The sequence below is a fragment of the Myotis yumanensis genome, unplaced genomic scaffold, assembly GCF_028538775.1.
Source record: "Myotis yumanensis isolate MYYU_CA2020_CCGP unplaced genomic scaffold, mMyoYum1.0.hap1 SCAF_2, whole genome shotgun sequence".
NCBI lineage: Eukaryota > Metazoa > Chordata > Mammalia > Chiroptera > Vespertilionidae > Myotis > Myotis yumanensis.
In genome coordinates, this window is record NW_027223753.1 from 101,535,173 (window position 1) to 101,560,935 (window position 25,763).

Sequence of the window (25,763 nt, forward strand, 5' to 3'; positions counted from 1 at the left end):
GTTGTTCATAATTTGTATCTTTACCTTTTTCTTCTTTCTCCTCGTCTTAAAGGATACCTTTCAGCATTTCATATAATACTGGTTTGGTGGTGATAAACTCCTTTAGCTTTTTCTTATCTGTGAAGCTCTTTATCTGACCTTCACTTCTGAATGATAGCTTTGCTGGATGAAGTAATCTTGGTTGTAGGTTCTTGGCATTCATCACTTTGAATATTTCTTGCCACTCCCTTCTGGCCTGCAAAGTTTCTGTTGAGAAATCAGCTGACAGTCGTATGGGTACTCTCTTGCAGGTAACTGACTTTCTTTCTCTTGCTGCTTTTAGGATACTCTCTTTGTCTTTTGCTCTTGGCATTTTAACTATGATGTGTCTTGGTGTGGTCCTCTTTGGATTCCTTTTGTTTGGAGTTCTATGTGCTTCCTGGACTTGGAAGTCTATTTCTTTCACCAGGTAGGGGAAATTTTCTGTCATTATTTCTTCAAATAGGTTTTCAATATCTTGCTCTCTCTCTTCTTCTGGCACCCCCATAATTCTGATGCTGGTATGCTTGAAGCTGTCCCAGAGGCTCCTTACACTATCTTCATATTTTTGGATTCTTTTTTCATTTTGCTTTTCCGGTGGGGTGTTTTTTGCTTCTTCATATTTCAAATCTTTGACTTGATTCTTGCGTGCCGCTGGTCTGCTGTTGGGAGTCTGTATAATATTCTTTATTTCAGTCAGTGTATGCTTAATTTCTAGTTGGTCCTTTATCACAACATCGAGGGTCTCATTAGATTTCTTGAGGATCTCACTACATTTATCGGCGGCTTCTAAACAGTTCTTTAAAGACCTTAAAAGTGTGGTTTTGAACTCTATATCCAGCATTTTGCTTTCCTCCATTTCTGTCATTTGTGTCCTGTTTCTTTGTCTCGGCATTTTTTATGCTTCACTGTGTCGATAGAGTGCCTTTCTGTGCTAAGTGTTCCAATTACCTGAGGTAGACACTCTTGGTGCACCCCCTTGTGGGCTTTGTGCACAGTATTGTTGTAGTTAAGCCTTGATTGTTGTAGTTATCACTGGGAGGAATTGACCTCCAGGCCAATTGGTTGTGAGAATCAGCTGTGTCTGCAGTGGGAGAACTTCTGTGCTGGAGACACCCCTCTGGGGCAAGACTTGCTTCAATGGGGCTTTGGTGCTCACTGAGTCTGCCCCCTGAGTATGTCTTTTATGGTTCCACGGAGCTGCAAACTGGATGGTCCCACTCTGACCTCTGGGCTTCCTGGCTCCTGGATCTCTAGGGAGGTGCTAATCTAGCCTTTACCTGCGGCTATTCAGCAAAAGCCTCCCTGCAGGGCTTGGGCAGGGCGGGTCCCATGGGATCAACAGGGCGGGGCTAGCAGTTATGGCTCCTCTGAGTCCTGCCCTCAGAGGTTTGCTTCTCAATGTCCCGGTAACTGCTGCAAGCTCCTCGGAGAGAAAGCTGCCCTCGAGTTCCGACCGATGCCAGACAGTCCCGCTTCTCCTGTATGAGTCTGGGTCCCTAGAGACTCGCCTGGAACTGGAGTTCAGAGCCTGAGACTCCCTCCCGATTGAAAACAACAACCGCGCCCTCAGCCGCCAGCCCGCTCCGCATGCAACCTCCGCACCTTAGTATTTCACTTCCGCACTGCGCCTCCTCTTAGTCTCGGTATAGTTTTCTCTTTCCTTCTAGTTGTAGGATTTCCACTCAGCCAGCCTTTCTGTGGTTCTGGATGATGTCTGTTCCGTCTTTTAGTTGTATTTTTGAAGTGGTTGTTCGAGGCAGCAAACTCCGGTGTTTACCTATGCCGCCATCTTGGTTCTCTCAGGGCACTTATTATGAAGGGAGACCATTCCTTACCATTCCTTAGATGTCTTTCCATCAACTTAGCAACTGATCAGAAGAAGGGAAGAAAAACCCCATGCACAATGGACACAAGCTTGGAGTTCCAAGGGAGGACCCAGAATACCCAGCTGCTGTGAAAACTCACCCAGTTCTCTCCTGAGTGGACAATGAGTAACATAGGGTGCAAAAGGGAACAGGACAGGACAAAAACCAAGGGAGGGAGGCAGCTGCAAGGATCCTGTATCCTCCTCCCCAAAAAACCGGACCCCAGCCTAGCGGGCAGGAGAGCCATGCTCTCAGTGCCAGCGCATGGTCCTCCCACTACATAGAGTGTGCTCAGCTGTCTGAGTGCTGTCATTACCGGGAACTCAGGAGGACAGGACTGTCCCACTTATCTCTGTGGTACCTTGGCAGGGCCTGACACACATTGTAGGTGCTCAATAAATGATTTTGAGCAAACAAAAGGTAAAGGTATGTGATTTCTTAAACCTCAAAGCATTATGACCAAAGTAACCTGTCTCCCCAGTATTCAGGCATTAGGTAAGAAGGTAGATGGTAAAACCCACGCAAGTGAAGCATGTTGGCTGCAAGAGTCCAACCCAAGGCCGAAACCGGTTTGGCTCAGTGGATAGAGCATCGGCCTGTGGACTGAAAGGTACCAGGTTCGATTCCGGTCAAGGGCATGTACCTGGGTTGCAGGCACATCCCCAGTGGGAGATGTGCAGGAGGCAGCTGATTGATGTTTCTCTCTCATCGATGTTTCTAACTCTCTATCTCTATCCCTTCCTCTCTGTAAAAAATCAATAAAATATATTTAAAAAAAAAAAAAAAGAGTCAAACCCAAGGACACCACTCCCTGCTGCAGGGACCTACACCTTTCCTGCTCACCCAGTGAGGAGCAGCTCACCAACTCCCAATATAGCCCATTCCTCTGTTTAATGGTTCTGACTGTGAGAACCTTCTCCTGTCCACTGAGTCAAAATGGGATGCCTAAAGCAAAGCCAGCCCAAACTCCCCCCTTCTGGTGGCAGAGCCAAGCATGCTGACTCTGCAATCCACTTAATTGGGAGAAGAATGGATTTCCCTATTATCGCAGCAGACTGTCAAAGCATGACCAGAAATTCAATACAATAGCTTTCTTGGCACATGTCCATTCAAGCATCACTAAAGTGTACTGACCTACCCAGGTCATCTCTGAGCACCACTTTTCTCACTGTAAAATAGGAATGAAAATACCAATGCACAGGGTTGTTGGTAAGATCAAATGGTGAAAGGGCCCCAGCGAGGTGCCTAGGCAGCGCTGGACAGCCCCCGTGAGCAAGTACTATTCATGAAGACCTTCTGAGAACAAGACTGAGGCTGGGGGAGGCCTGCTGGGGTCTCTTAACATGAAAAATGGCAATAGGAAATTTGTTTTCATATAGTTCTGATTTGCTGCCCCACCCAGCCTCTCCTGCATGCCCACCACATTCAAGTGGGAGGACAGAGGAATGTGTGGCACATCTCAGACTGATGCATGCAGCAGGAATATGTGGGGCTGGTAAGGTAGGGGACGGGGGGTGTCAAAAAAACTTCTGCCTAAAGTTTTGCTTTTTCCATTCCAAAAGTAGCTATTAGCACGTACTATGTGGGACAGACTAAGCCCATGACCTTGCAGCCTCACAGCCAAGTGTTAATATTGAGGAATAAAACCCAGGGTCCAATCTCCGGAGGCTGTACCTCCCCTGTCCCGGTCTGGGGACCACAGAAAAACATTAAGCAATTCAACTTAACAAATCTCTGATGAATGCCCACTGGGCCCAAAGTCCAGTGTCAAACACAGAGAGGCCAGAAGAATGAGGTCAGCCCTGTTCTGCTCTGCAAGTGCTGGACTGGACAATGCAGAGTGAAAAATGCCCCACACCCAGTAGTGTCAGAAGGGAGGGACAGATTTTTCCTTCGTGGTCAGGGAGATCTCCCTGGGAGAATGTCTAAAAGGGAATGTCGAGAGGGACCAGGGCTTTTGAAAGCAGAAATAGGAAGAAACGCTGGAAGGTGGTCTGAGAAGAACATGCAGCATAAGGAAAGGGGAAGGGGAAAGGAGGGGGACATCACTGGTGACCCTGAGCTAGTCTAATTTTGTCATGTATGAGGTGTGTGGGGGCTGAAAAATACTGTGAAAAACATTAGCTCAAAACAGTCACTCTGCAGATGCCCTTGGGCCAAAAGGATGGCCCCAGCCCTGTGCAGAGCCCACCCAGGAAACACACTGCAGCAGGAAACAGGCGATGTGCCCCGGGGGACACCCACACCCAGGAAACACTGCAGCAGGAAACAGGCGATGTGCCCTGGGGGACACCCACACCCAGGAAACACACTGCAGCAGGAAACAGATGATGTGCCCTGGGGGACACCCACACCCAGGAAACACTGCAGCAGGAAACAGGCGATGTGCCCCGGGGGACACCCACACCCAGGAAACACTGCAGCAGGAAACAGGTGATGTGCCCCGGGGGACACCCACACCCAGGAAACACACTGCAGCAGGAAACAGGCGATGTGCCCCGGGGGACACCCACACCCAGGAAACACTGCAGCAGGAAACAGATGATGTGCCCTGGGGGACACCGACACCCAGGAAACACTGCAGCAGGAAACAGGCGATGTGCCCTGGGGGACACCCACACCCAGGAAACACTGCAGCAGGAAACAGGCGATGTGCCCCGGGGGACACCCACACCCAGGAAACACTGCAGCAGGAAACAGATGATGTGCCCTGGGGGACACCCACACCCAGGAAACACTGCAGCAGGAAACAGGCGATGTGCCCTGGGGGACAAGAGCTCAAGCAACAAAATCAGACATCCTGAGTTCCAACCCATACTCTGCCACCCATGAGCTGTGGGACCTTGAGCAAGTTACTTAAGCTCTGGGCCTCAGCCTCCTTGGTCTATGCAACAAGCATTATCCATTGAGAGTAAATGACTGCACTTGTAAAGGGCCTGGCACAGTGCATGGTATACAGAAGGCACCTAACAATGCTTCTTGAGCCATAAGCAGAGTCTTTTTGACAAACACCAACCAGTCTGGATAAGATGTGTCCCTTCTGAGACTGTTATGTCCTCAAAGGTTACAAAGGTCAAGTTCCTCTTGACAAAGGACACTGTGGCTAGTAAAGAGGACAAAGGCTCAGGGAAAAGAAAGAAGAGATAACTGAGGTTCTGATCCACGGATTTCTGAGGAAGGTTAACCAACTAGAAAGTGTGACACCCTCACAGTGAACAATGAGGAAGGTAGGGAACCACATGCTTACTGCAAAGGTGGGGCCTTGATCTGGGCCAGTGGTGCTCAACCTTCCTAATGCCCGGCCCTTTAATACAGGTCCTCATGTTGTGGTGACCCCCAATTTCATTGTTACAAATTGAACATACTTAAAGCATAGTGATTAATCACAAAAACAATATGTAATTATATATGTGTTTTCCGATGGTCTTAGGCGACGCCTGTGAAAGGGTCATTCGACCCCCAAAGGGGTCTCGACCCACAGGTTGAGAACTGCTGACCTGGGCGATTAATGAATGATCCAGCATTTGTAGGCCAGCTGGTGAACCTCGAATTCCTACTCTGGAACTGGTCTCATGTGCCACTGAAACCTCAGGAGTGGGAAAGGTGACTACCAAGGGCCACTGGGCAACTGTCCTGCAGGGGCAGGCCAGGAACAAACACCTTCCCACTCCTGACATTGCCACTAACCGCCTAAGGGAAAGGATGCACACCTAGCAGAAAAATGACTCAACTATAACAAAGAAGATGAACGGTAACAAGTGTTAGTGAGGATGTGGAAACACTAGAAGCCTCATGCATTGCAGGTGGGAATGTAAAATAGGATAGCTGCTGTGGAAGAAAGCCTGGCGGTTCCTCAAATAAAAATTATTTCCACTCCTGGGTCTATACCCAAGAAGCACATGCTACTGCAGGGATGAACCTGAAACACATTATGTGCAATAAAAGCCAGTCACAGAAGGTCACAGAGTGTCTGATTTTGTCTATATGAAATGCCCACAATAGGCAAATCTATTCACACAGATAGTAGATCAGTGGTTGCCATGGGCTGGAGAAAGGAAAGAATGAAAAGTGACTACTAATGAGTATGGGTTTCTTTTTCACAGTGATAAAAATGTCCTGCAATTAGTGGTAATGGTTGCACAATTTTGTGAAGATATTAAAAAACACTGAATTATACACTTTAAACAGGTGAATTCCATGATATAAAATATCAATAAAAATGAACAAATCTTTTTAAAATCTGTCACTTTTTAAAAAAGTGACTTAAGATGGGAAATAGAACAGTGGCCAAGAGCAAGGATGGGTAAACTAAACTAGGCCCCGGGGACAACTCTGGCCCATTGCCAGTTTTCCTAAATAAAGTTTTATTACAACACAGCTATGTCCATTCATTTACACACCATCTGCTTAGAGCAACAATGGCAGAGCTGAGTAACTGCAGTAGAGACTGTATAGACAGCAGAGCCTACAACGTTTACTCTCTGGCCTTTCACAGTTTGCTAACCCCCAGCCAAGACAGTGAACTCTGGGACCAGGTTGTAGCTCAGACTCTGGCTCTGCTACATACTAAGGACATGTCTGTGTGCATGCATGTGTGTGTTCACTCTGTGCCACAGTCTCATCCCCTGCACATGAAATGAGCTGGAAAATAGGAAGTGTTCAGAGGAGTGCCTGGCACCTCTGTGGCCTCAAATTTTGATCATTTGTTCGCAAAAAGAGCAAATGCCCCCCCACGCCACCCCCCAGAGTCCTGCAGGTGAGCTCCTATCACTTCACTGCACAAACTCCTTCCTCAGCGCCCTCTGTTCTAAGGCCAAGTGCAAATCCCACACATGACACACAGGATCCTTTACATTCTGCAACCTACCCCTGTCTGAGCTTCAGTCGCTTTCAAAATAAAATGGCCTTCCCTTCCTAGCAAACCTCACATCCTCAAGGATCAGGCAACCATCATGTCTTCTAAGAAACTGTCCTAACCTCTGTCCTACACAATTCACCTCCAACCTTCCCAGGGTTTGGCTCCCCCAAACTCTGTGGTCCATTCACACTTTGCATCTAATTTGTCTCTCAACAGTACCTACTGAGATGCATGTGGGCATTTATTTACACAGGGACCTTCCCCAAAGCCAGAGAATCTGGGAGCAGAGGCCAGGCCCTCCCTTTCCAGGCAGCACCCCCAGACCTGGCAGAGTGCTAGATATGTAGAAAGTGCTCAGACACTAGTAGGCTTAATGAGTACTCATATGCACCATGCAGCACTAAACCCTTTACACACTTCTTACCAAGTCCTTCAATCCCCTATCTTACTTTCACAGGCCAGAAAACAGATAAGGTAGGCAACTTATTTGATGGATGAACACACAGAGGAAGGGAAGATTGGAAAGATGCCCCCAGAACAGTTCTACCCCTCCCAAGGGACATCTGGCACTGGCTAGAGATATGTTTGGTTGTCACAACTTGGAGAGTTCTGCTGGCATCTAGTGGGTGGAGGCCAGGGATGCTGCTAAACATCCTATGAAGCGTTAGACAGCCTTTTGCCATAAAGAATTATCTTCCCTTGAAAGGGAATGTCAATACTACCTACGCTGAGAAACCTCCATCTAGAAACGTTTTTAAAAAGCTGGGGAGGGTGGGGGGGTGTAGAGTGGTCAGGGAAGATTTCAAAGACAAGATGTGACTTGGTTTGAACTTGAAATTTTAGAAGATCCTTCATCTTAAAGGCATCTTGTACCTAACTTGCTTTCTTCAACAAGAATCTTAACCTACATACGAGATTCAACAGGGTGATCACTTCATGAGGTATATAAATGTCTATTCACTATGCTGTACACCTGAAACTATTTTTAAACTTTTAAAAATAATTTTTCAATTTCAATTACAGTTGACATACATTATTTTTCAGCTTCAGGTGTACACACCAGTGATTAGACATTATATAATTTACCAAGTGATCATCCCAATAAATCTCACACTTATCTGATACCATACATAGTTATTAGAATATTATTGACCATATCTCCTATGTCCCTGGTCTGCAAACTGTGGCTCACAAGCCACATGCGGCTCTTTGGCCACTTAAGTGTGGCTCTTCCACAGAATACCATGTGCGGGCACGCACGTACAGTGCGATTGAAACTTCGTGGCCCATGCGCAGAAGTCGGTTTTCGGCCTGGGTGAGTCTATTTTGAAGAAGTAATGTTGATATTTGGCTCTGTTGACTAATGAGTTTGCCGACCACTGCCCTATGCTGTAATTTACATCTCTGTGACTGTTCTGTAACTACCAATATGTACTTCTTAAGCCCTTCATCTCTTTCACCCATCTACCCAGCCCCCCTCCAATCTGGCAACCACTAAAACGTTCTCTGTATCTATGAGTCTGTTTCTGTTGTGCTTGTTTATTCTTTTTAAGTTCAATTGTTGATAGATATATAATTATTGCCATTTTATTGTTCATATTTTTTCTCTTGTTCCCCTTCCTTCTCCCCCCCCCACCCCCCCCCACCCCCCCCATCCCCCTACTTCTCCTTCTTCTTCTTCTTGAAGACCCTTTAACATTTATTGTAATACTGGTTTGGTGGTGATGAACTCCTTTAGCTTTTTCTTGTCTATGAAGCTCTTTATCTGTCCTTCAATTCTAAATGATAGCTTTACTAGGTAGAATAACCTTGATTGCAGGTCCTTGCTTTTCATCACTTTAATATTTCTTGCCAATCCCTTCTGGCCTGCAAAGTTTCTGTTGAGAAATCAGCTGACACTCTTATGGGGGCTTCCTTGTAGGTAACTAACTGCTTTCTTTTCTCTTGATGCTTTTAAGATTCTTTGTCTTTACCCTTTTATATTTTAACTAGAGGCCCAGTACACAAAAATTTGTGCACTCAGGAGGGTCCCTCAGTCCAGCTTGTGCCCTCTCCCAGTCAGGGACCCCTTGGGGAATGACCACCTGCTTGCTTAGGCCCGCTCCCTGGGGGATTGGGCCTAAGCTGGCAGCCCGGGAGCCCTTGGGGGATGTCCACTTTTCAGCAGGAAGCAGGCCTAAGCTGCAGTCAGACATCCTTAGCGCTGCTGAGGAGGCGGGAGAAGCTCCCACCACCACCACTGTACTGGCAGCCGTCAGCCTGGCTTGTGGCTAAGCAGAGCTCCCCCTGTGGGAGCACACTGATCACCAGGGAGCAGCTCCTGCATTGAGCGTCTGCCCCCTGGTGGTCAGTGTGTGTCATAGTGACCAGTGATTCCCAGTCGCTCTGCTGTTAGGGTCAATTTGCATATTACCCTTTTATTATATAGGATAGAGGCCTGGTGCATGGGTGGGGGCCGGCTGGTTTGCCCTGAAGTGTGTCCCGGATCAGGGTGGGGGTCCCCCTGGGGTGTCTGGCCAGCCTGGGTGAGGGGCTGAGGGCCGTTTTCAGGCTGGCTACACCCCCTTCAAAGAGGGGGGTCCTGCTGGGGTGCCTGGCCAGCCTGGGTGAGGGGCTGATGGCTGTCTGCAGGCTGACCACACCCCCTTCAGGATGGGGGTCCCCCCTAGGGTGCCTTGCCAGCCTGGGTGAGGGGCTGATGGCTGTTTGCAGGCTGCCCACAATCCCTTCAGGGTGGGGGTCCCGGCTGGGGTGCCTGGCCAGCTCGGGTGAGGGGCTGATGGCTGTTTGCAGGCTAGCCACAACCCCTTCAGGGTAGGGGTCCCCCTGGGGTGCCTGGCCAGCCTGGGTGAGGGGCTGAGGGCCGTTTTCAGGCTGGCTACACCCCCTTCAGGGTGGAGGGTCCTGCTGGGGTTCCTGGCCAGTCTGGGTGAGGGGCTGATGGCTGGTTGCAGGCTGGCCAAGCCACCCAGCAGGGACCCTCACCCCATGAGGGTGTGGCCATCCTGGGTGAGGGGCTGATGCCTGTTTGCAGGCTGGGCACAGCCCCTTCAGGGTGGGGGTCCCCGCTGGGGTGCCTGGCCAGCCTGGGTGAGTGGCTGATGGCTGTTTGCAGGCTGGCCACGGCCCCCAGCCACCCAACCTCCCAGTGGAGGCTGGCTAGAAGCAGGTATCTGGGATTTATTTAGCTTCTATAATTGAAACTTTGTTGCCTTGAGTGGAGGCCACAGCTGGCCAGGGCGGGTGGGAAGCTTGGCTTCCACCATCGCCGGGGCAACCAAGCCTCCTGCTTGCTCCAGCTCCATGGCTGCAGGCCGCCATCTTGGTCGGGCTAATTTGCATACAGTCATGCTGATTGGCTGGTGGGCATGGCTTGGGTGTAGCAGAGGTACGGTCAATTAGCATATTTGCTTTTTATTAGTGTAGATTATGATGTGTCCTGGTGTGGGCCTCTTGAAGTTCATCCTGTTTGGGACCCTCTGTGCTTCCAGGGCATGTGTGTCTCTTTCCTTCACCAAGTTAGGGAAGTTTTCTGTCATTATTTTTTCAAATAGGTTTTCAATTTTTGCTCTCTCTCTCTTCTTCCAGTACCCCCACTATACAAATGCTGGTGTGCTTGAAGTTGTCTGAGAGGCTCCTTACACTGTCCTCATTTTTTTTATTCATTTTTCTTTTTGCTGTTCTGACTGGGTGTTTTTTGCTTCTTTATATTCCAAATCTCTGATTTGATTCTTGACTTCATCTACTCTACAGTTGACTCTGTAATTATTCATTTCAGTGAATGTATCCTTCATTCTAACTGGTTCTTTTTATGATTTCCATGTCCTTTTTTCTATGCTGTTGAAGTTCTCACTAAGTTCACTGAGCCTCCTTATAACAGGTGTTTTCAACTCTACATCTAGCAGATTGCTTGTCTTCATCTTGTTTAGTTCTTTTTCTGGAGTTGTGCTCTGTTCTTTCATTTGGGCCACATTTCTTTGTCTCCTAATTTTGGCAGCCTCCCTGTGCTTGTTTCTATGTATTAGGTAGAGCCGCTACATCTCCCAGACTTGGTAGAGTGTCCTAATGTAGTAGGTGTTCTGTAGGGTCCCATGGCACAGCCTCCCTGACCACCAAAATCTGGGAACTCAAGGTACATGCTGGTGTGGGCTTTGTACACCCTCCTCTTGTAGTTGAGCCTCAACTGCTGTTGGCATGTCAATGGGAGGGATTTACCCGCTCAGGCCAATCAGCTGCAAGGACTGGCTGTGACCACCAACCTCCAACCACCCTGGAGGATCAGCTATGCAGGGGCCCATCCCACAGAGCAGGACTTACTTCAGCAGGGTTCTGGTACCTGCTGAGTCCACCCCTTAAGTGTGTTGCTTCTCAAGGTGGTTGGGTGGCAGTGCTTTGATCTGATCTGAAGCTGTCCACTGGGTGCACTGGCTCTAGAGCCTCCTGGGAGGTGCAGGCCAAGATCAGGCATTACCTGTGTTCTGCCCGGGGCCACCCAGCATGAGCTACAAAGTGATCTACAGATGGCTGCTACTTGTGCTGGGCTTGGAGGTGCCCAGGAGAGGCCAAGCTGTGAAGTAAGGCAAGCTGCTGCTAGTGCAGGGCTTGGAGCCACTTAGAGAGGGATACAGGCTCGCTGTGGGCAGATGCTACTTGCTTGAGAAATTTTAGAAAAATTTGAAGCATGAGCCAAAACAGGCCATTAGTATGGAAAGGCCACTGGAAACACCTTGGGTGGGCCTGAAAGCTGGGTGTGGTGGGGTGGGGTCTCAGGAAATCACTAGGATGGAGGAAAGAGTGGCTCTGGCCTGCTGGCTCTGTGGGGAGAAGGCTCATTAAAGGAACAATGTCCTCTGCCAGCACTTCTGTCTGGAGAAAGTTGCCTACTCCAGTTCTCATCCTAATGCTAGACAATTCAGTTCCTCCCCATTTGCCTCTGGTGCCTTTCAAGTTGCTGCCCGAGTGCTGGAGCTCAGAGGTAGTGAATCTGACTAAGATCCATGTACAGGCCCTTTATTTTATTTATTTATTTTCATTTTCATCCCAGGGCATGTTTATTGATCTTAGAGAGAGGAGAAGGAGAGGACAGAGAGAAACATCAATGTGAGAGAGAAACATCAATCGGTTACCTTCCTGTATACCCCCTGACTGGGGCTCAAACCTGCAACCTAGGTATATGCCCTGACTGGGAATAGAACCTGCAACCTTTCAGTGTACAGGACAATATTCCAACCAACTGAGCCACACTAGCCAGGGCTGTGCAGAACATGACAAGCATGTCAAACTTATGGCCCGCCACCAGTTTGACATGCTTGCAAGGAACCTCCTGGGATTCCAGCAGCCTCCGTCTCCCTCAGCTTCAGTCCTTGCTGGTTTTTATAGCCAGAAGTGATGGAGACTTCTCTTCCAGCACTGGAACCTGGTGGGGGGGGGGGGGGGTGGCTGGTATGGGGCTGGACCCCTCACTCTTCAGTGGGGACCTCTGCAGCTGAGATAGCCCTCTGGACTTTTGTCCACCACATGTGGGTGTGGGACCAGCCCATTCCACATCTCTGCCCGACCAGCTTCGATGGGGCTTCTTCTCTAATTCCCTAGTGGTAGGACTTCCACTCAGCTTGATTTCAGGTGGTGATGACTATTCTGTAGTTTAGATGTAATTTTGAGAGGAGGCAAATATCCCATTTACCTACACTGTCATCTTGATCAGAAGTCAAATTTCATTTTTCAATTACAGTTTACATTCAATATTATTCTGTATTAGTTTCAGGTGTACAGCATAGTGGTTAGTCAATCATACACTTGACAAAGTGATCCCCCTGATATTTCAAGTACCCTCCAGGCACCATACACAGTTATTAGAATATTATTGACTGTATTCCCTGTGCTGTACTTTACATCCTCATGACTATTTTGTAACTGTGTACTTATTAATCCCTTCTTTTTTTAGCTCTGATGGTCTGAGTGGCTTTGAGTCCATATATTCTTCTAAATTCTTCCCATTCAACTAAGCCAAGCACAGGGCTAATTCTTCCTCGAACCCTGCCCACTGTACTAACTTAGTCCAAGTTCCTCCTTTATCCTCTGCTCACTAGTTACACAGGTCAATTTGTGGGGCAGATGGAGAAGCCATGAGAGGTTGTGGGTATATAAGAATGCGTCTTTATTGCAGAAACCAGTGGCCATACAGCCATTAGACATGACAATTCTTCACGGCAAAGTCTATACAGGTAGGCAGCTGGACACCGGCTGGTAAATACATATCTTTCCCATAAAGTAACATCAGTCTCTGTACCCACAGTTATTATCTGAGCAGCCACATGCTGCCTCTAAACTTACCGCTTTGCATCATAGCGGTATCTCAGCTCTCTGGCTCAGCAGCTTCTCCTGTCTCTCATGCCCAGCACACTGGCTGGTCTCTGTAGCCTCACATAGTAACTACTTCTAAGCTTCACTTTCCCAGCACACTGGATGATTAACATGGTGGCTATATCTGAGCTCTCTGTGAGCTGTTAGCCTTACATCATAGCAGTATCAGCTCTCAGCTCCATCTGAGCCCTCTAGCCTCTCCAGCACACATAGAAGCTACATTCTCTGTGCCTACCGCCTCTGCTTCTCCACACACTCCTCTCCCAGCTGCTCTCTCTCTCTAGCAGACTCCTGGTCAGTAACCTGTATATTACTCCAGAGACAAAGAAGGCTAGTTGCCAACAGCGACATCAATCATTTGGGTTACAGAAGGGCCTTGCAGCTATTCATGGTATCTTGGCCTTGGGCACCCTAATTAGTCTCATGCTCAGAACGGCCTTGGCCATTCTGATGTATTGACAACAAGGCCTATCAACTGTAATTGAGAAAATTAAAGTATGTCAACTGTAATTGAGAAATAATTTTATAAATAAATTAAATTTAATTTAAAAGGAAAAGAAAAATAATCTAACCTACAAAATTTCCCTTTGTTCCTTTACCACAAGGTCAGGCTACAGTGAAGATAGTCTGACAACTGCCAGAATAGATCTAAGAACAATTCAGTATTCGATTCTGATAAAATGAAGAAAGATACTACATGGGGACAGCAGTATACATGTGTGCCAGAGTCTGTCTGTTTCTCTCTCTCTCTCTCTCTCTCTCTCTCTCTCTCTCACACACACACACACACACACACACACACACACACAGAAGCAAACACACACACAATCTGCCATCTGGACCAGGAAGTCATACCAGCACTCAAAGCCAAGCAAGGAGAATGCCTCCCACTGTTTACAACCTAGTAACCCAGGAGCCTATCCCAGCTCTCATCACTCAGATGTCACTTTTCAAAGAGGTGCCTTTACCAAACACAATCCCTATGCACATGCCTGGAGTCAGCCTCCAGGGGCTACAAAAGCTCTCACCTCACCAGCCCTACTACAGAGACCAGTAAACAAGAGTGGTCATGGCATCCCTGACACCAAGGGCCTGGGGTTTACCTCCCAGGTGGTCCAGAGATCTTCAAGCCCCCTCCCCATCCCCATCACCAACCTCACTTTCCTGGCTGGAGCAGCTTTCTGTGTGGAATGGTAGGGCTGGACACAGGGAAGAGAGAAACAGAGACTGCCAGGAGGATGTCCTCACCTTCAGAGTCCAGAGCCTGGATCTTCAGCTCCAGGGGCGAGTCCTCCAGGTAGAGTTCGCGGGTCGTGGAGACGATCTGAATGCCATGGATGAGGTCAACGATGGCATCACAGCGCAGGACCTGGCCCGTGGCTAAAGGGACAGGACCCAGGGGTCAGACGGAGTGCCAGGGCATGACTGCCTCCCACCTCCAGAGCTTTGCAGTTCAGGTGGTTTTACACTTTGGCAAATACTAGAGCAGCCAACAAAACAAGCACCACAAAACAGGGCTGGAAGAACCAAATTAAGCCTCAGAAGGCGAGCAGCTGACCAGCACACGCTCTTCTGAAAGTCAGCATGGACTTTCAAAGAGTAAGACTTTAGAGGCATGCTCACTGCCCACTGTGTGCTTTTCCAACATGAGCACCTTCATTTAAAGCGGTATGTAGAACACTCCTCTAAGGAAACATTGTACGTTCAGGGCATAGTCATTATATTAGATGACATATAGTACAATGAGTGAGCATCCAAAAAGATAATACTGTTCTGATGCCTGTCCCTACAGTGAGATTAGGAATTCTGGCTGGTGGTGTTTATTGATCTACACTGGTGTTTTTACATAAGACTATCAGCTCTACAGCAGAAGAAAAGGACTGTGTTCCCATGAGCACAGATGTTTTACTTGCTCCACAAATAAGACACATAAACGGTATTAGCTGGAGAACTCCCTAGTGCAAAAATAACAGCATGTGACTCAAAATCACTCTGACCATTCTCCAGGCACCATGTGGAACTTCATGTGCACTATTAATGTACTTTGTTAGAAATCAATACAGCCCCATATCAAAAACCTTAAAAATATTCACATGCTGCGAGACCCAGTAAAACTGGGAATCTATCATTAGCTGGAAATGGCTAACAGAACCCAAAATAATTCTCTGAATAAGAATTTTTACTTTTCTATGTAACACTGAAATAAACATCTAAAAACAACATACATGTCCAATGTAAGGAATGATTACAGGACAACTTCCTGTTAAGAATATAACTTAGCCATTAAAAATAATTCTATAATGAGATGAAAAACTGTTCATATCATGTTAGGTGGAAGAAAAGCAAGACAGAAAATTATATTATTTTTTAAGCATTTTACAACCATAATATGGTAAATTAAATATGGGGAAGTGAAAGGATTACAACTTTCTTCATTTTGATTCAATACTCATTACAAGTTATTTGCGTAATAAATACTAATTTAGAAATGAAAGCCAGCCTCCATGACAGGGAAAACTATACAAAGTGCTGGCAGGAGGGACCAGGGTAATTATGTTGCTTGCTCAGTGTCCCTATCCTGCCTGGGTGTCCTCTGACCCAACAGGAGAAATAGAAAGCACTGCCATGGATTCTGGTGGCATCTATGGCTGGGCTCTCAGTGGGATGTTTGCCACATGGTTTCCCCCAGGGACCACACAGGACACTCAAAGCCCTTACTGATGTCCTCTGCAAAGATGATGCTGGTCAGGCGGGCAGGCTGGGACAGACGGGCTTGCACCACCGCCTTCTGGGAGCACTGTTGCTCGTCCGGGCCCAGAGGCTCGATGCTGGCTACCTCTGGCCGGGTCGATGACCTGTGGTAAGAAGACAAGAATTTGCTCTCTGAAGCCATTCCACAAGGCACAGCTGGGAGCAGAAGCCAAAGACGGCTCCCCATCTGAGGCTCTGTCACAGACTCAAACACAGAATAAAGGTGGTAGTCTCCACAAACTTCAAATCCAGAGGAGAAACAGGGCCCAGCCAAGACCCCTCTGATAGGAGGGGGACAATTTGTGGATGTGGAACCTCTGCACACACACCCCTGCTAAAATAACCCAGCAGGAGACCAAAGACTTGGAAGCCACCTCAATGTTCACTAGATAGGCACCTTACGAGATTATTCTATGGGCTTGAAAATAATTCTACACCAGGAGGAAAACTGCCTATGGTCTCCGGTGAAGAAAAGACACGGTGTACCTCTCATGACTCTACACCAGGCCTGGCACACAGCAGGCTCCAACATTAGCTTCCATCCCCAAATAAATTCTACCAAAGCTGAAGACGACCACAATGACTTCAAGCCCCCATGTGATGGAGCCAACATCATGTCGATGTGGTTAAGAAAGGCAGATCAACACACAAACAAATGAATCAGCCAAATCTGTGAGGTGGTTTCCCATGGAGAGACAGGACTCCAGAATAAAAGGATGAAGGGACAGCATGACTCTGGGAGGTATCCAGGATCAGTGCCATGTTTTCTCACCTACAACATGTGACACAACAGTTCCCAGTTGCGATGAGATGGGAGGGAGGGGTGCAAGCAGAGTGGACACACCACAAAGATCACAGGATGAGCGCTACCCTTATAGCTGTCTGCAGACAGAGCTCAGGGAAGCCGCTCTGAAGTGGCCATTCAGTGATACCATGCAAACACAGGTGTATCAGGCTGGGGACTGGTGAGCCAAGGCCCTGGGGTTGAAAGCAGCTAGGTGTGCTCAAAGAATGAAAGGGCTCCAGAAGATAAGAGGTGCTAAGCTCAAGGAGAATGGCAGGGGCTGAGGTCAGGGATTGAAGTCAAGGAGATAGCGGGTTTTGAGTTCAAGGAGATGCCAGGGTCTTAGCCAAGTTGATGGCAGGGGGTTAGGTCAAAGACACCAGAGGAGCTGAAGTCAAGAAGACAGGAGGTGATGAGGCCAGGAGGCACTGAGGGCCACAGTAAGGAGCTTCCGTTTATTCAAAGGGCAATGACAAGCACTGGGGATCTTAAGCCAGTAAGCCAGTGGTTCTCAACCTTCTGGCCCTTTAAATACAGTTCCTCATGTTGTGACCTAACCACAAAATTATTTTCGTTGCTACTTCATAACTGTAATGTTGCTACTGTTATGAATTGTAATGTAAATATCTGATATGCAGGATGGTCTTAGGCGACCCCTGTGAACGGGTCGTTCGACCGCCACAGGGGTCACGACCCACAGGTTGAGAACCGCTGCTAAGCATTCCAATCTGATGTACATTTATAGATCAGAGAATAAAGGGCTGCCCTCAGTGAGCTGCTAGTGTGACTGAGGAACCAGGAAAGGGGAACCTACTGTGCAGAGAATTCGATGCTCCTTCCTAGGGCTACACTCAGCACAACACCGAGCAGAGCAGGCACATTGTGTCTCTACTTCCTTCCCGGCCTCGGCTTAAACTCACTGATACATCAACGTCCTAGAATATTCAGAAGGAAACTTGTAAAAACTGCCTGGTGTTTAAAAGCAGTGATGTTAAACACACCCAAACAGACCTCTCCCTGCTCTCCTGTTTGATGCCAAGTGGCTCTCCCAGAGCCAAGTCGGCACAGCAGTGACTGCAAACACACCTAAGGGTGCTTTGATTGCATAGACATCACAGGCACGCGAGCTGCTGGCAAGGTGCCTGAAAGTACTCTGCAATAAACCTCACCCACAGTTAAGGAAAGAAGTCTAAGCCCCTGAAAAAATGCATCACTGAGAGACTTCTGAGAAAAGACAGTTTCAGAGACTGAGGGCAGACAACAAAATGGACAAGAATATACAAGAGGTGCCCAGACGGGTGTAGCTCAGCGGTAGAGAGTTGACCTAGGAACCAAGAGGTCACCGGTTCGATTCCGGTCAGGGCAATGCCCAGGTTGCAGGCTCGATCCCCAGTGGAGGGCATGCAGGAGGCGGCCGATCAATGATTCTCTCTCATCATTGATGTTTCTCTCTCTCTCTCTCTCTCTCTCTCTCTCTCTATCTCTATCTCTCTCTCCCTTCCTCTCTGAAATCAATAAAAATATATTTTTTAAAAAAAGAATATACAAGAGGTGAGAGAAGGTAGCTGTGGCAAAATGCTCACACCCATGCTGGAAAAACACCCCATTTAACTGGCCATAGCTTTGGAACTCTTAAGAGCATTTTCAACGGACATTAAACCTTCCAAACATGTGTGCACACACCACACTTACTGTGGAAACAAGACCAAATTAGAAAGCTCACACAGATCAGAGGAGACAGAGGAGACAAAGGAAATGGGCAAATAAATGCAATGCTGATGCTGGACTGGATCTAGGAACAGAAAAATAACTTTAGTGGAGAAAATGGTTATATCAAACAGCCTAGAGTTTAGTGAACTGTCATGTACCAATGTCAGTTTCTTGATTTTGACAAGTGTTCCTGGTTATGGAAGATGTTAACATTAGGGGAAGCTAGGTAAAGGGTTTACAGGAACTTGGTATTATCCTTGTAACTTTCCTGTAAATCTAAAATTAATCCAAATTTTTAAATTGTGTAAAATACTGGGGAGAGAAGGATGAATAGGCAGAACATAGAGGATTTTTTAGGGAAATGAAACTACTCTGTATGAGACTATAATAATACAAGGCAATACACATTTCTCCAAACCTATAGAATGCACAACACCAAGTACAAACTATAATATAAACTATGGACTATGGACAATAATGTGGCAGTGCAGGCTCAACATTTGTAATAAATGCACCACTCTAGTGTGGGATATTGATAATGGGGGATACTGAGGGGAGGGGTGCTATATAGAAAATTCATAATTTGGCTCAATATTTTTATGAACCTGCAACAGTTCTGAAAAGTAAAGTCTATTAGGAAAAAATAAAGACAATTCATCATTTCCTGCTTTTACCCTGAGAAACAGCATGGTTTGTCTTGTTTAACGGCAGCTGGGAGCTAGAGATCTGGACTCCCAGTCTAGGATATAAATGCCACTCCCTCTCCAAGCCTTAATCTCAAGAACAAACTAGGGACAACACCTCTTTTCTCATTCCCTCACAGCAGTGAGTTAATCTCAGAGTCCCAACAAATAAATCACTGCTGATAAGAACAGAGCTATCTAGTTCCAATTGAAGAGGCATGAAGCCCTTCATCCCGCATCCCTACCCCTTCTCGGTCTGCACCTGCCACGCCAGGCAGCCTTCTGAGCCTGGCTGGGAACACTGCACCTTTCATTGTGTGCCTACTGTTTGTAGGGCTTTATTAAGTACAAGCAGCCCTGCCCAGTAGAAATATGAGGTGAATCACATTTAAAATGTTCTAATTGACTTATGAAAAATGTAACAGGGAGAAACCAAGATGGCGGCATAGGTAAACACCAGAGTTTGCTGCCTCGAACAACCACTTCAAAAATACAACTAAAAGACGGAACGGACATCAACCAGAACCACAGGAAGGCTGGCTGAGGAGAGACTCTTCAACTAGAAGCAAAAACAACAGCATTCCGACGCACAGAGGAGGCGCAGTGTGGAAAATTTAAAGGTACGGTGGTGCGGCGGTGCGCGCGCAAAGCGGGCTGGTGGCTGAGGGCGCGGTTGTCGTTTTCAATCAGGAGTGAGTCTCAGACTCTGGGCTACAGATCCGGGCGAGTCTCTAGGGACCCAGACTCAAACAGGAGAAGCGGGACTGTCTGGCTACGGTCCCTCCGAGGTTTGCAGCTGTTGCGGGGACAGAGAGGCAGAGCCCCTGGAGACGGACTGAGAGCAGCCATAGCTGCTCCCTCCCCCCACCCTGTTGAGCCCGCCCCGCCCAAGCCCTGCTCAGAGCCATTTGCCGATCGCCTCAGGCAAAGGCGGGACTAGCGCCTCCCCAGAGGACTGAAGTTTTCCACACAGCTGATTCCTACAGCCAGTCGGCCTGGTGGTCAAATCCCTCTAGTGTTAACTACAACAATTAAGGCTTGGCTAGAACAAGACTGCGCACAAAGACCACAAGGGGGTGCACCAAGAAAGCATAAAAGATGCGGAGACAAAAAAACATGACAGAAATGGAGGATATGGAGCTAAAAATCGCAATTTTGAGGGCTTGCTATAAACTTGAGCAGAGCCTCACGAAAACTAATGAGACCCTCGATGCTACGATAAAGAAATTAGAAAGTAAGCATACACTGACTGAAATAAAGAATATTATACCCAATAGCAGTCCAGAGGAGCACAAGAATCAAACCAAAGATTTGACAAAAAACACCCAACTGGAAAAGCAAAATGAAAAAAGAATCCTAAAGTGTGAAGACAGTGTAAGGAGCCTCTGGGACAGTTTCAAGCGGACTAATATCAGAATAATTGGGGTGCCAGAAGATGAGAGACAGCAAGATATTAAAAACCTATTTCAAGAAATAATGGCAGAAAACTTCCCCCACCTGGTGAAAGAAATGGACTTACAGGTCCAAGAAGCGCAGAGAACCCCAAACAAAAGGAATCCAAAGAGGACCACACCAAGACACATCATCATTAAAATGCCAAGAGCAAAAGACAAAGAGAGAATCTTAAAAGCAGCAAGAGAAAGAGACTCAATTACCTACAAGGGAATACCCATACGACTGTCAGCTGATTTCTCAACAGAAACTTTGCAGGCTAGAAGGGAATGGCAAGAAATATTCAAAGTGCTGAATACCAAGAACCTACAACCAAGATTACTTTATCCAGCAAAGCTATCATTCAGAATTGAAGGTCAGATAAAGAGCTTCACAGATAAGGAAAAGCTAAAGGAGTTCATCACCACTAAACCTGTATTACACGAAATACTGAAAGGTATCCTTTAAGAAGAGGAAGAAGAAAAAGGTAAAGATACAAATTGTGAACAACAAACATGCATCTATCAACAAGTGAATCTAAGAATCAAGTGAATAAATAATCTGATGTACAGAATGAACTGGTGATTATAATGAATCAGGGACATAGAAAGGGAATGGACTGACTATTCTTGGGGGGGAAAGGGGAATGGGAGATTCGGGAAGAGAATGGACAAAAATCGTGCACCTATGGATGAGGACAGTGGGTGGGAAGTGAGGGCGGAGGGTGGGGCGGGAACTGGAAGGAGGGGAGTTATGGGGGGGGGAAGAGGAACAAATGTAATCTGAACAATAAAAATTTAATAAAAAAAAAAAAAAAGAAAGATGTAACAGTTAAAAATAATTTAATAGACTATTTTTAGAGCAGTTTTAGATTCATAGCAACATTAAGTGTTAAGTACAGAGATTTCCCCTATGCACCCTGCCTACCATGTGCACGCCTCCCCCTCCCCCACCCCCACCCCCTCACTATCAATGTCCCCGATGAGGCGGAGATGAGAGAGAGAGAGAGAGAGAGAGAGAGAGAGAAAGAGGGAAACATCCATCAGTTACCTCCCATATATGCCCTGACCTGGGATTGAACCCACAACCTCAGCTCCAACAAACTGAGCCACACAGGCAGGGCAACTGATAAAATTAATTTTAATAATACATATTACTTAATCCAACATATCACAAATATTACGTGGACCCAGCAGCATGTCAAGGACTCCCAAGAGTGGCAAGTGACTATGGGACTGGACAGTCAGCTCTGAGGGCAGGCCTTTGGGTGGAGAGCCAATCAGATATAGTACTCTTAATTCACCACTCCCGTGGGCATCTTCTGATCTCTGCCAAGGGCTGGTTGGGGGTAGCAGGTGCTGAACCCTCCTACAACCCCTTAAGAAAGGCTCTTTGCACTTAGGGCTGACACAGGGCAGTAAGTGTAGCCCAGAGATAAGACAAAGCAGCATGCCTTACTTCGAGCTGCCTGGGGAAGAAGGCACCCACCCCATCCTCAGGCCTGCAGTGGTGGGCTGTCCCAGCCTGAAGACAGCCAGACCCATGCAGGGAAAGAGCCCACACACAGGCCTAGAGCAGTCTGGAATCCCTGCACCCACTCAACCTGGGCTGAGCTCAGTGCAATAGGAGCCAGACTGGTCCTCACGAGGCCTCTGGGAGGGCTGGAAACACTTCATAATGAATGATAAAGTGCTAAGAAAAGTCAGTAGCAGACGTGGCAAACTACCAGGGGGTGGACAACCACATCCTCCACCCCCATTTTCACTTGGGAATTTTCTCTGGGCTCCAGAATGCTCCATCTGAAGCCAGAGGGGCTCATCCCAACCATCCACAGAGGGTTTAGGGCAGCCTAGGGTGGTGTTTCTGTTAACAGCAAAAGGTTATTTTTAGCTATCTGACTCCTTCTAGGACATTCTGAAGCCATTTGTTTTGGCTGTACTTTAAAGAGGTACGAAGACCACAGACTCTAGCAATGACGTGTCATCGGGCCTCGCTGTCCCCCTCACGGTGAGGTTCCAGTGGATCCACACTGTAACCTGCCCCCACTGAAGCCACATCTCCTACTCCAACAGCCCAATTCACTTGGATGCAGCAGCATGTTCTGTTAAAGAAGCAGGTCCTGGCTCATAAGGCTTTTCTACTGAGAGCAGACTCCAGTTTAAATTATCCGCCAAAGGTGTGTGCTGCTCCAGCTCGCACATATTTGGCTCATCCATCCATCTCAGCTGCTGGTGGGCATGTCTATCCCACTATCCCCCACTCAACAACACTCCCCAAGGCCTACATGGATGTGTTAAGGTCTTTCTCTGGGCCCCTGGTGTCTGGATGAGATCAACATGTAACCAGTGGAATGAATAAAGCAGGTTGCCCTCCCTAATGTGGTGGGCATCACCCAGTGAGTTGAAGGCCTGTGGCTAAGTGGTGAGCAGCACTCTGTGATGGGACATGGCCTTGCTCAGCTCTCTGCCTACTGATATCTGCTGGAAGGTGAATTTCTGAGACAGCAGGGTGCTGCCATTCACTAGCTGTGTGACCTTGAGCAAATGACTTAACCTCTTTAGACCTCCACTTACTCTTCTATACAATGGGAATAAAAACAGTACCTGGTGCAAAGGGATAGAGTGGTTTAGTACAATAACAAAGCTCTTATCACAGGGCCTTGCACACAGTAAGCTCTCAAGTTCAGAAAACAGGAGGCTCCCAAATAAGGGGCTTGTGGCCCTTCAGTATTTGGCATGATTCTGAGCACAAGAACTCTGCTCTTTAATGAAAATGCGGGGCCTTCCATATTGTGATCATTTATGCTTGACCCTGTCCATCCTCTTCTCCTAATGAAGCCTGACCCTGATCCCTGTTGTCAGGGCCCCAAGAGCGGCCTCCTCCATGCCCCCACCCTACCATCCTTAGAGCCACAAGCAAAAATTCAGGCCCAAGAGAGGGTCCCTGGTTCAAGGTCACATTCTTGGAAAGAGCCTGAACTTCCAACTTCAAGTCTAATCTCTGCTGAGAAGTCTCTCCCTCCCTCTCAGCTTTCACACCTCCACGCTCCATTACTTTGCTTATACTGTTCCCTCCATTTCACATGCCCTTCTCACCCACTCTCATGTTGCCCAACTCTCATGGCTCATGGCAAATGGCAACTCTTCCATGGACCCATCTCTGATCCTCCTCACCTACCCTCCTCTCAGTTTCCACACCACTGGTCTCCTTGGGGCCCCTAATTCATTCATTCATTCATTGAATCCATATTTATTGGGTTATGTGCAATGTCCCAGGCACTGTTCTAAGCTGAGAATACAACAAAGTACTAATTATACATTAATCCTCACCTTCACAGAGCTTACATTTCAGTGGGAAGAGAACAAGAATAACCAAAATGAGTGAATATGGGGTCTTAGAAAATAGGGCTATGGAAAGCATTAAAGCAGGATAGGGAAAGGCTGTAATTTTCAGTAGAATGGTGAGAGCAAGCCTCACGGAGAGGGTGACATGGGAGCAGAGACCCACATGTCTGTAAAGGAGCAGCAGGCGTGGGCTCTTGGACATCCGGAAGAAGAGTGTCTGGGGGAAATGGATCAGCGAGTTCAAAGGCCCCAATACAATGGCTTGGCAATAATGCTTTTCCCTGTCCAACTTCCCTCAGACACTGCAGACAAGGACAGGGCCTGTGGCTTGTTCACTTCTTGCCCTACTGCAGTAGCATATGATTTTGGCACATGTTTTTGTAGATGCCCTTTATCAGATTGTGAATTGATTCTCTTCTATTCCTACTTTGCTGTAAATTTTTCTCATGAATGGTGTTGACTACTCTGCACCTATGGGGATTTTGTGGCTTTTCCTCTTCATTCTGTTGATATGGTGAATTATACTGATTCCTTTGTTAATGCTAAACCAAACCTGCATTCCTGGGATTTACCCCAGTTGGTCATGATACATTATCCTTTTTTATATTTTCCTGGAATTGATTTGCTAGTATTTTGTTAAGGAATTTTGTGCTTTTGGTCTATGTATTTCTTTTACTGGTAATGTTTTTGTCTGGTTTGCAATCACTGTAATGTTGGCCTTACAAAAATGATCTAGGAAATGATCGTTCCTTCTCTCCTTCCTAAAAGAGTTTATAAAGGACTTGTACTATTTCTTCATAAATGTTGAAAGAATTTACGGTAAGGCCATCTGAAATTAGAGTTCTCTTTATGAGAAGGTTTGTAATTATAAACTTAATTTTACCAAATGTCCTAAATGGAAAAAAAGACACCAAATATCCTAAATGGAAAAAAAAAAAGGCCTTTCCAAGTGTTTTCAGAACCATCCCCAAAGTTCTACACAGGAGGTGGGCCCAGCACACCCACCTTACAGCTGGGAGACTGAGGCTCAGTGCCGGCCACACAGCCATGTCGCCTTCTTTCCTCTCGTCATTCTCACTCACATCCCACCATGACCTCCTCCCAGACCACAGCAGCTCTCTTCAAGCACCCCGCCCAGGGTATATCTGCCCTCTCACACACACACAAACATCTAAACAGCTCAACGAGCAGGTGAGTGAGGTCAATGCACACACATGGATGTCATTCCTGTAGGGGACCTGTGCTTGGTTTGGGTGGCCCAGTCTCCACCCATCTCTTTCAGTAACAGTGTCCAGATTTTCTGGGGGGGCCATTTCTTCTCCACTCTCAGACCATGAGCCTCAGAGTACTCACACTGCTCTGGACACTAGGAAGCAGGTGCCTGGGGCCTGGTGAATCAGCTGTGTGTTCCCCTGGTTTGCCAGGGTTCAGACCCAAGCATGTGCCCCACTAGACTTGACTCTGGGGGCTGCAGGGCTGGAACTGTTTTCTTCTACTCCAGGAGAGCACCTAGCTGAAGTCAAGACCTGAGGACTGAGAGACCAAGTACTGCTGAAAAGCTCCTGCAACACAGATGCCCAAAACAAATCCTTCCTGCCTCCAGGTTTATGAGCCAGAACATGCCATTGTTTTATTTAAGCTACTGTGGTTTGGGTTTCCTGTTACATACGATCAGAAGAATCTAGACAAACGAAATCCCCCCGACTGAATTCTGTTAATGTTCGTTGCCTTATTTCATTCAAACTACTGGTACTATATTTTTTTAAAGAAAAAACCTTTCATTTATTATGTGCTTTTTATGTGTCAGTCACAGAATGAAACACATCACAAATATTTCATTTTAATTCTATTAAAACCTCATTTGGTACACAAGGAAACCTCTGCATGATAAGTAATCTGCCCATATTCATACTCCTAGAAAAATGCCTCAGTCCAGCCTGGCTCTAGACCCCT

The 25,763-nt window shown here is 47.1% G+C and overlaps 1 protein-coding gene across 1 annotated transcript in view; it reads right to left on the reverse strand.

Annotated features, from left to right (window-relative positions):
* The window catches only part of NUP210 (nucleoporin 210), a 121,918-nt gene that overhangs the window by 89,319 nt on the left and 6,836 nt on the right, over positions 1-25,763 (reverse strand). The window contains exons 2-3 of the mRNA XM_070405882.1: positions 15,826-15,962; positions 14,356-14,487 (exon numbers count right to left, since the gene is read on the reverse strand). Coding sequence (XP_070261983.1) covers positions 14,356-14,487; positions 15,826-15,962 — 269 coding nt within the window. The remainder of the gene's footprint in view (positions 1-14,355; positions 14,488-15,825; positions 15,963-25,763) is intronic.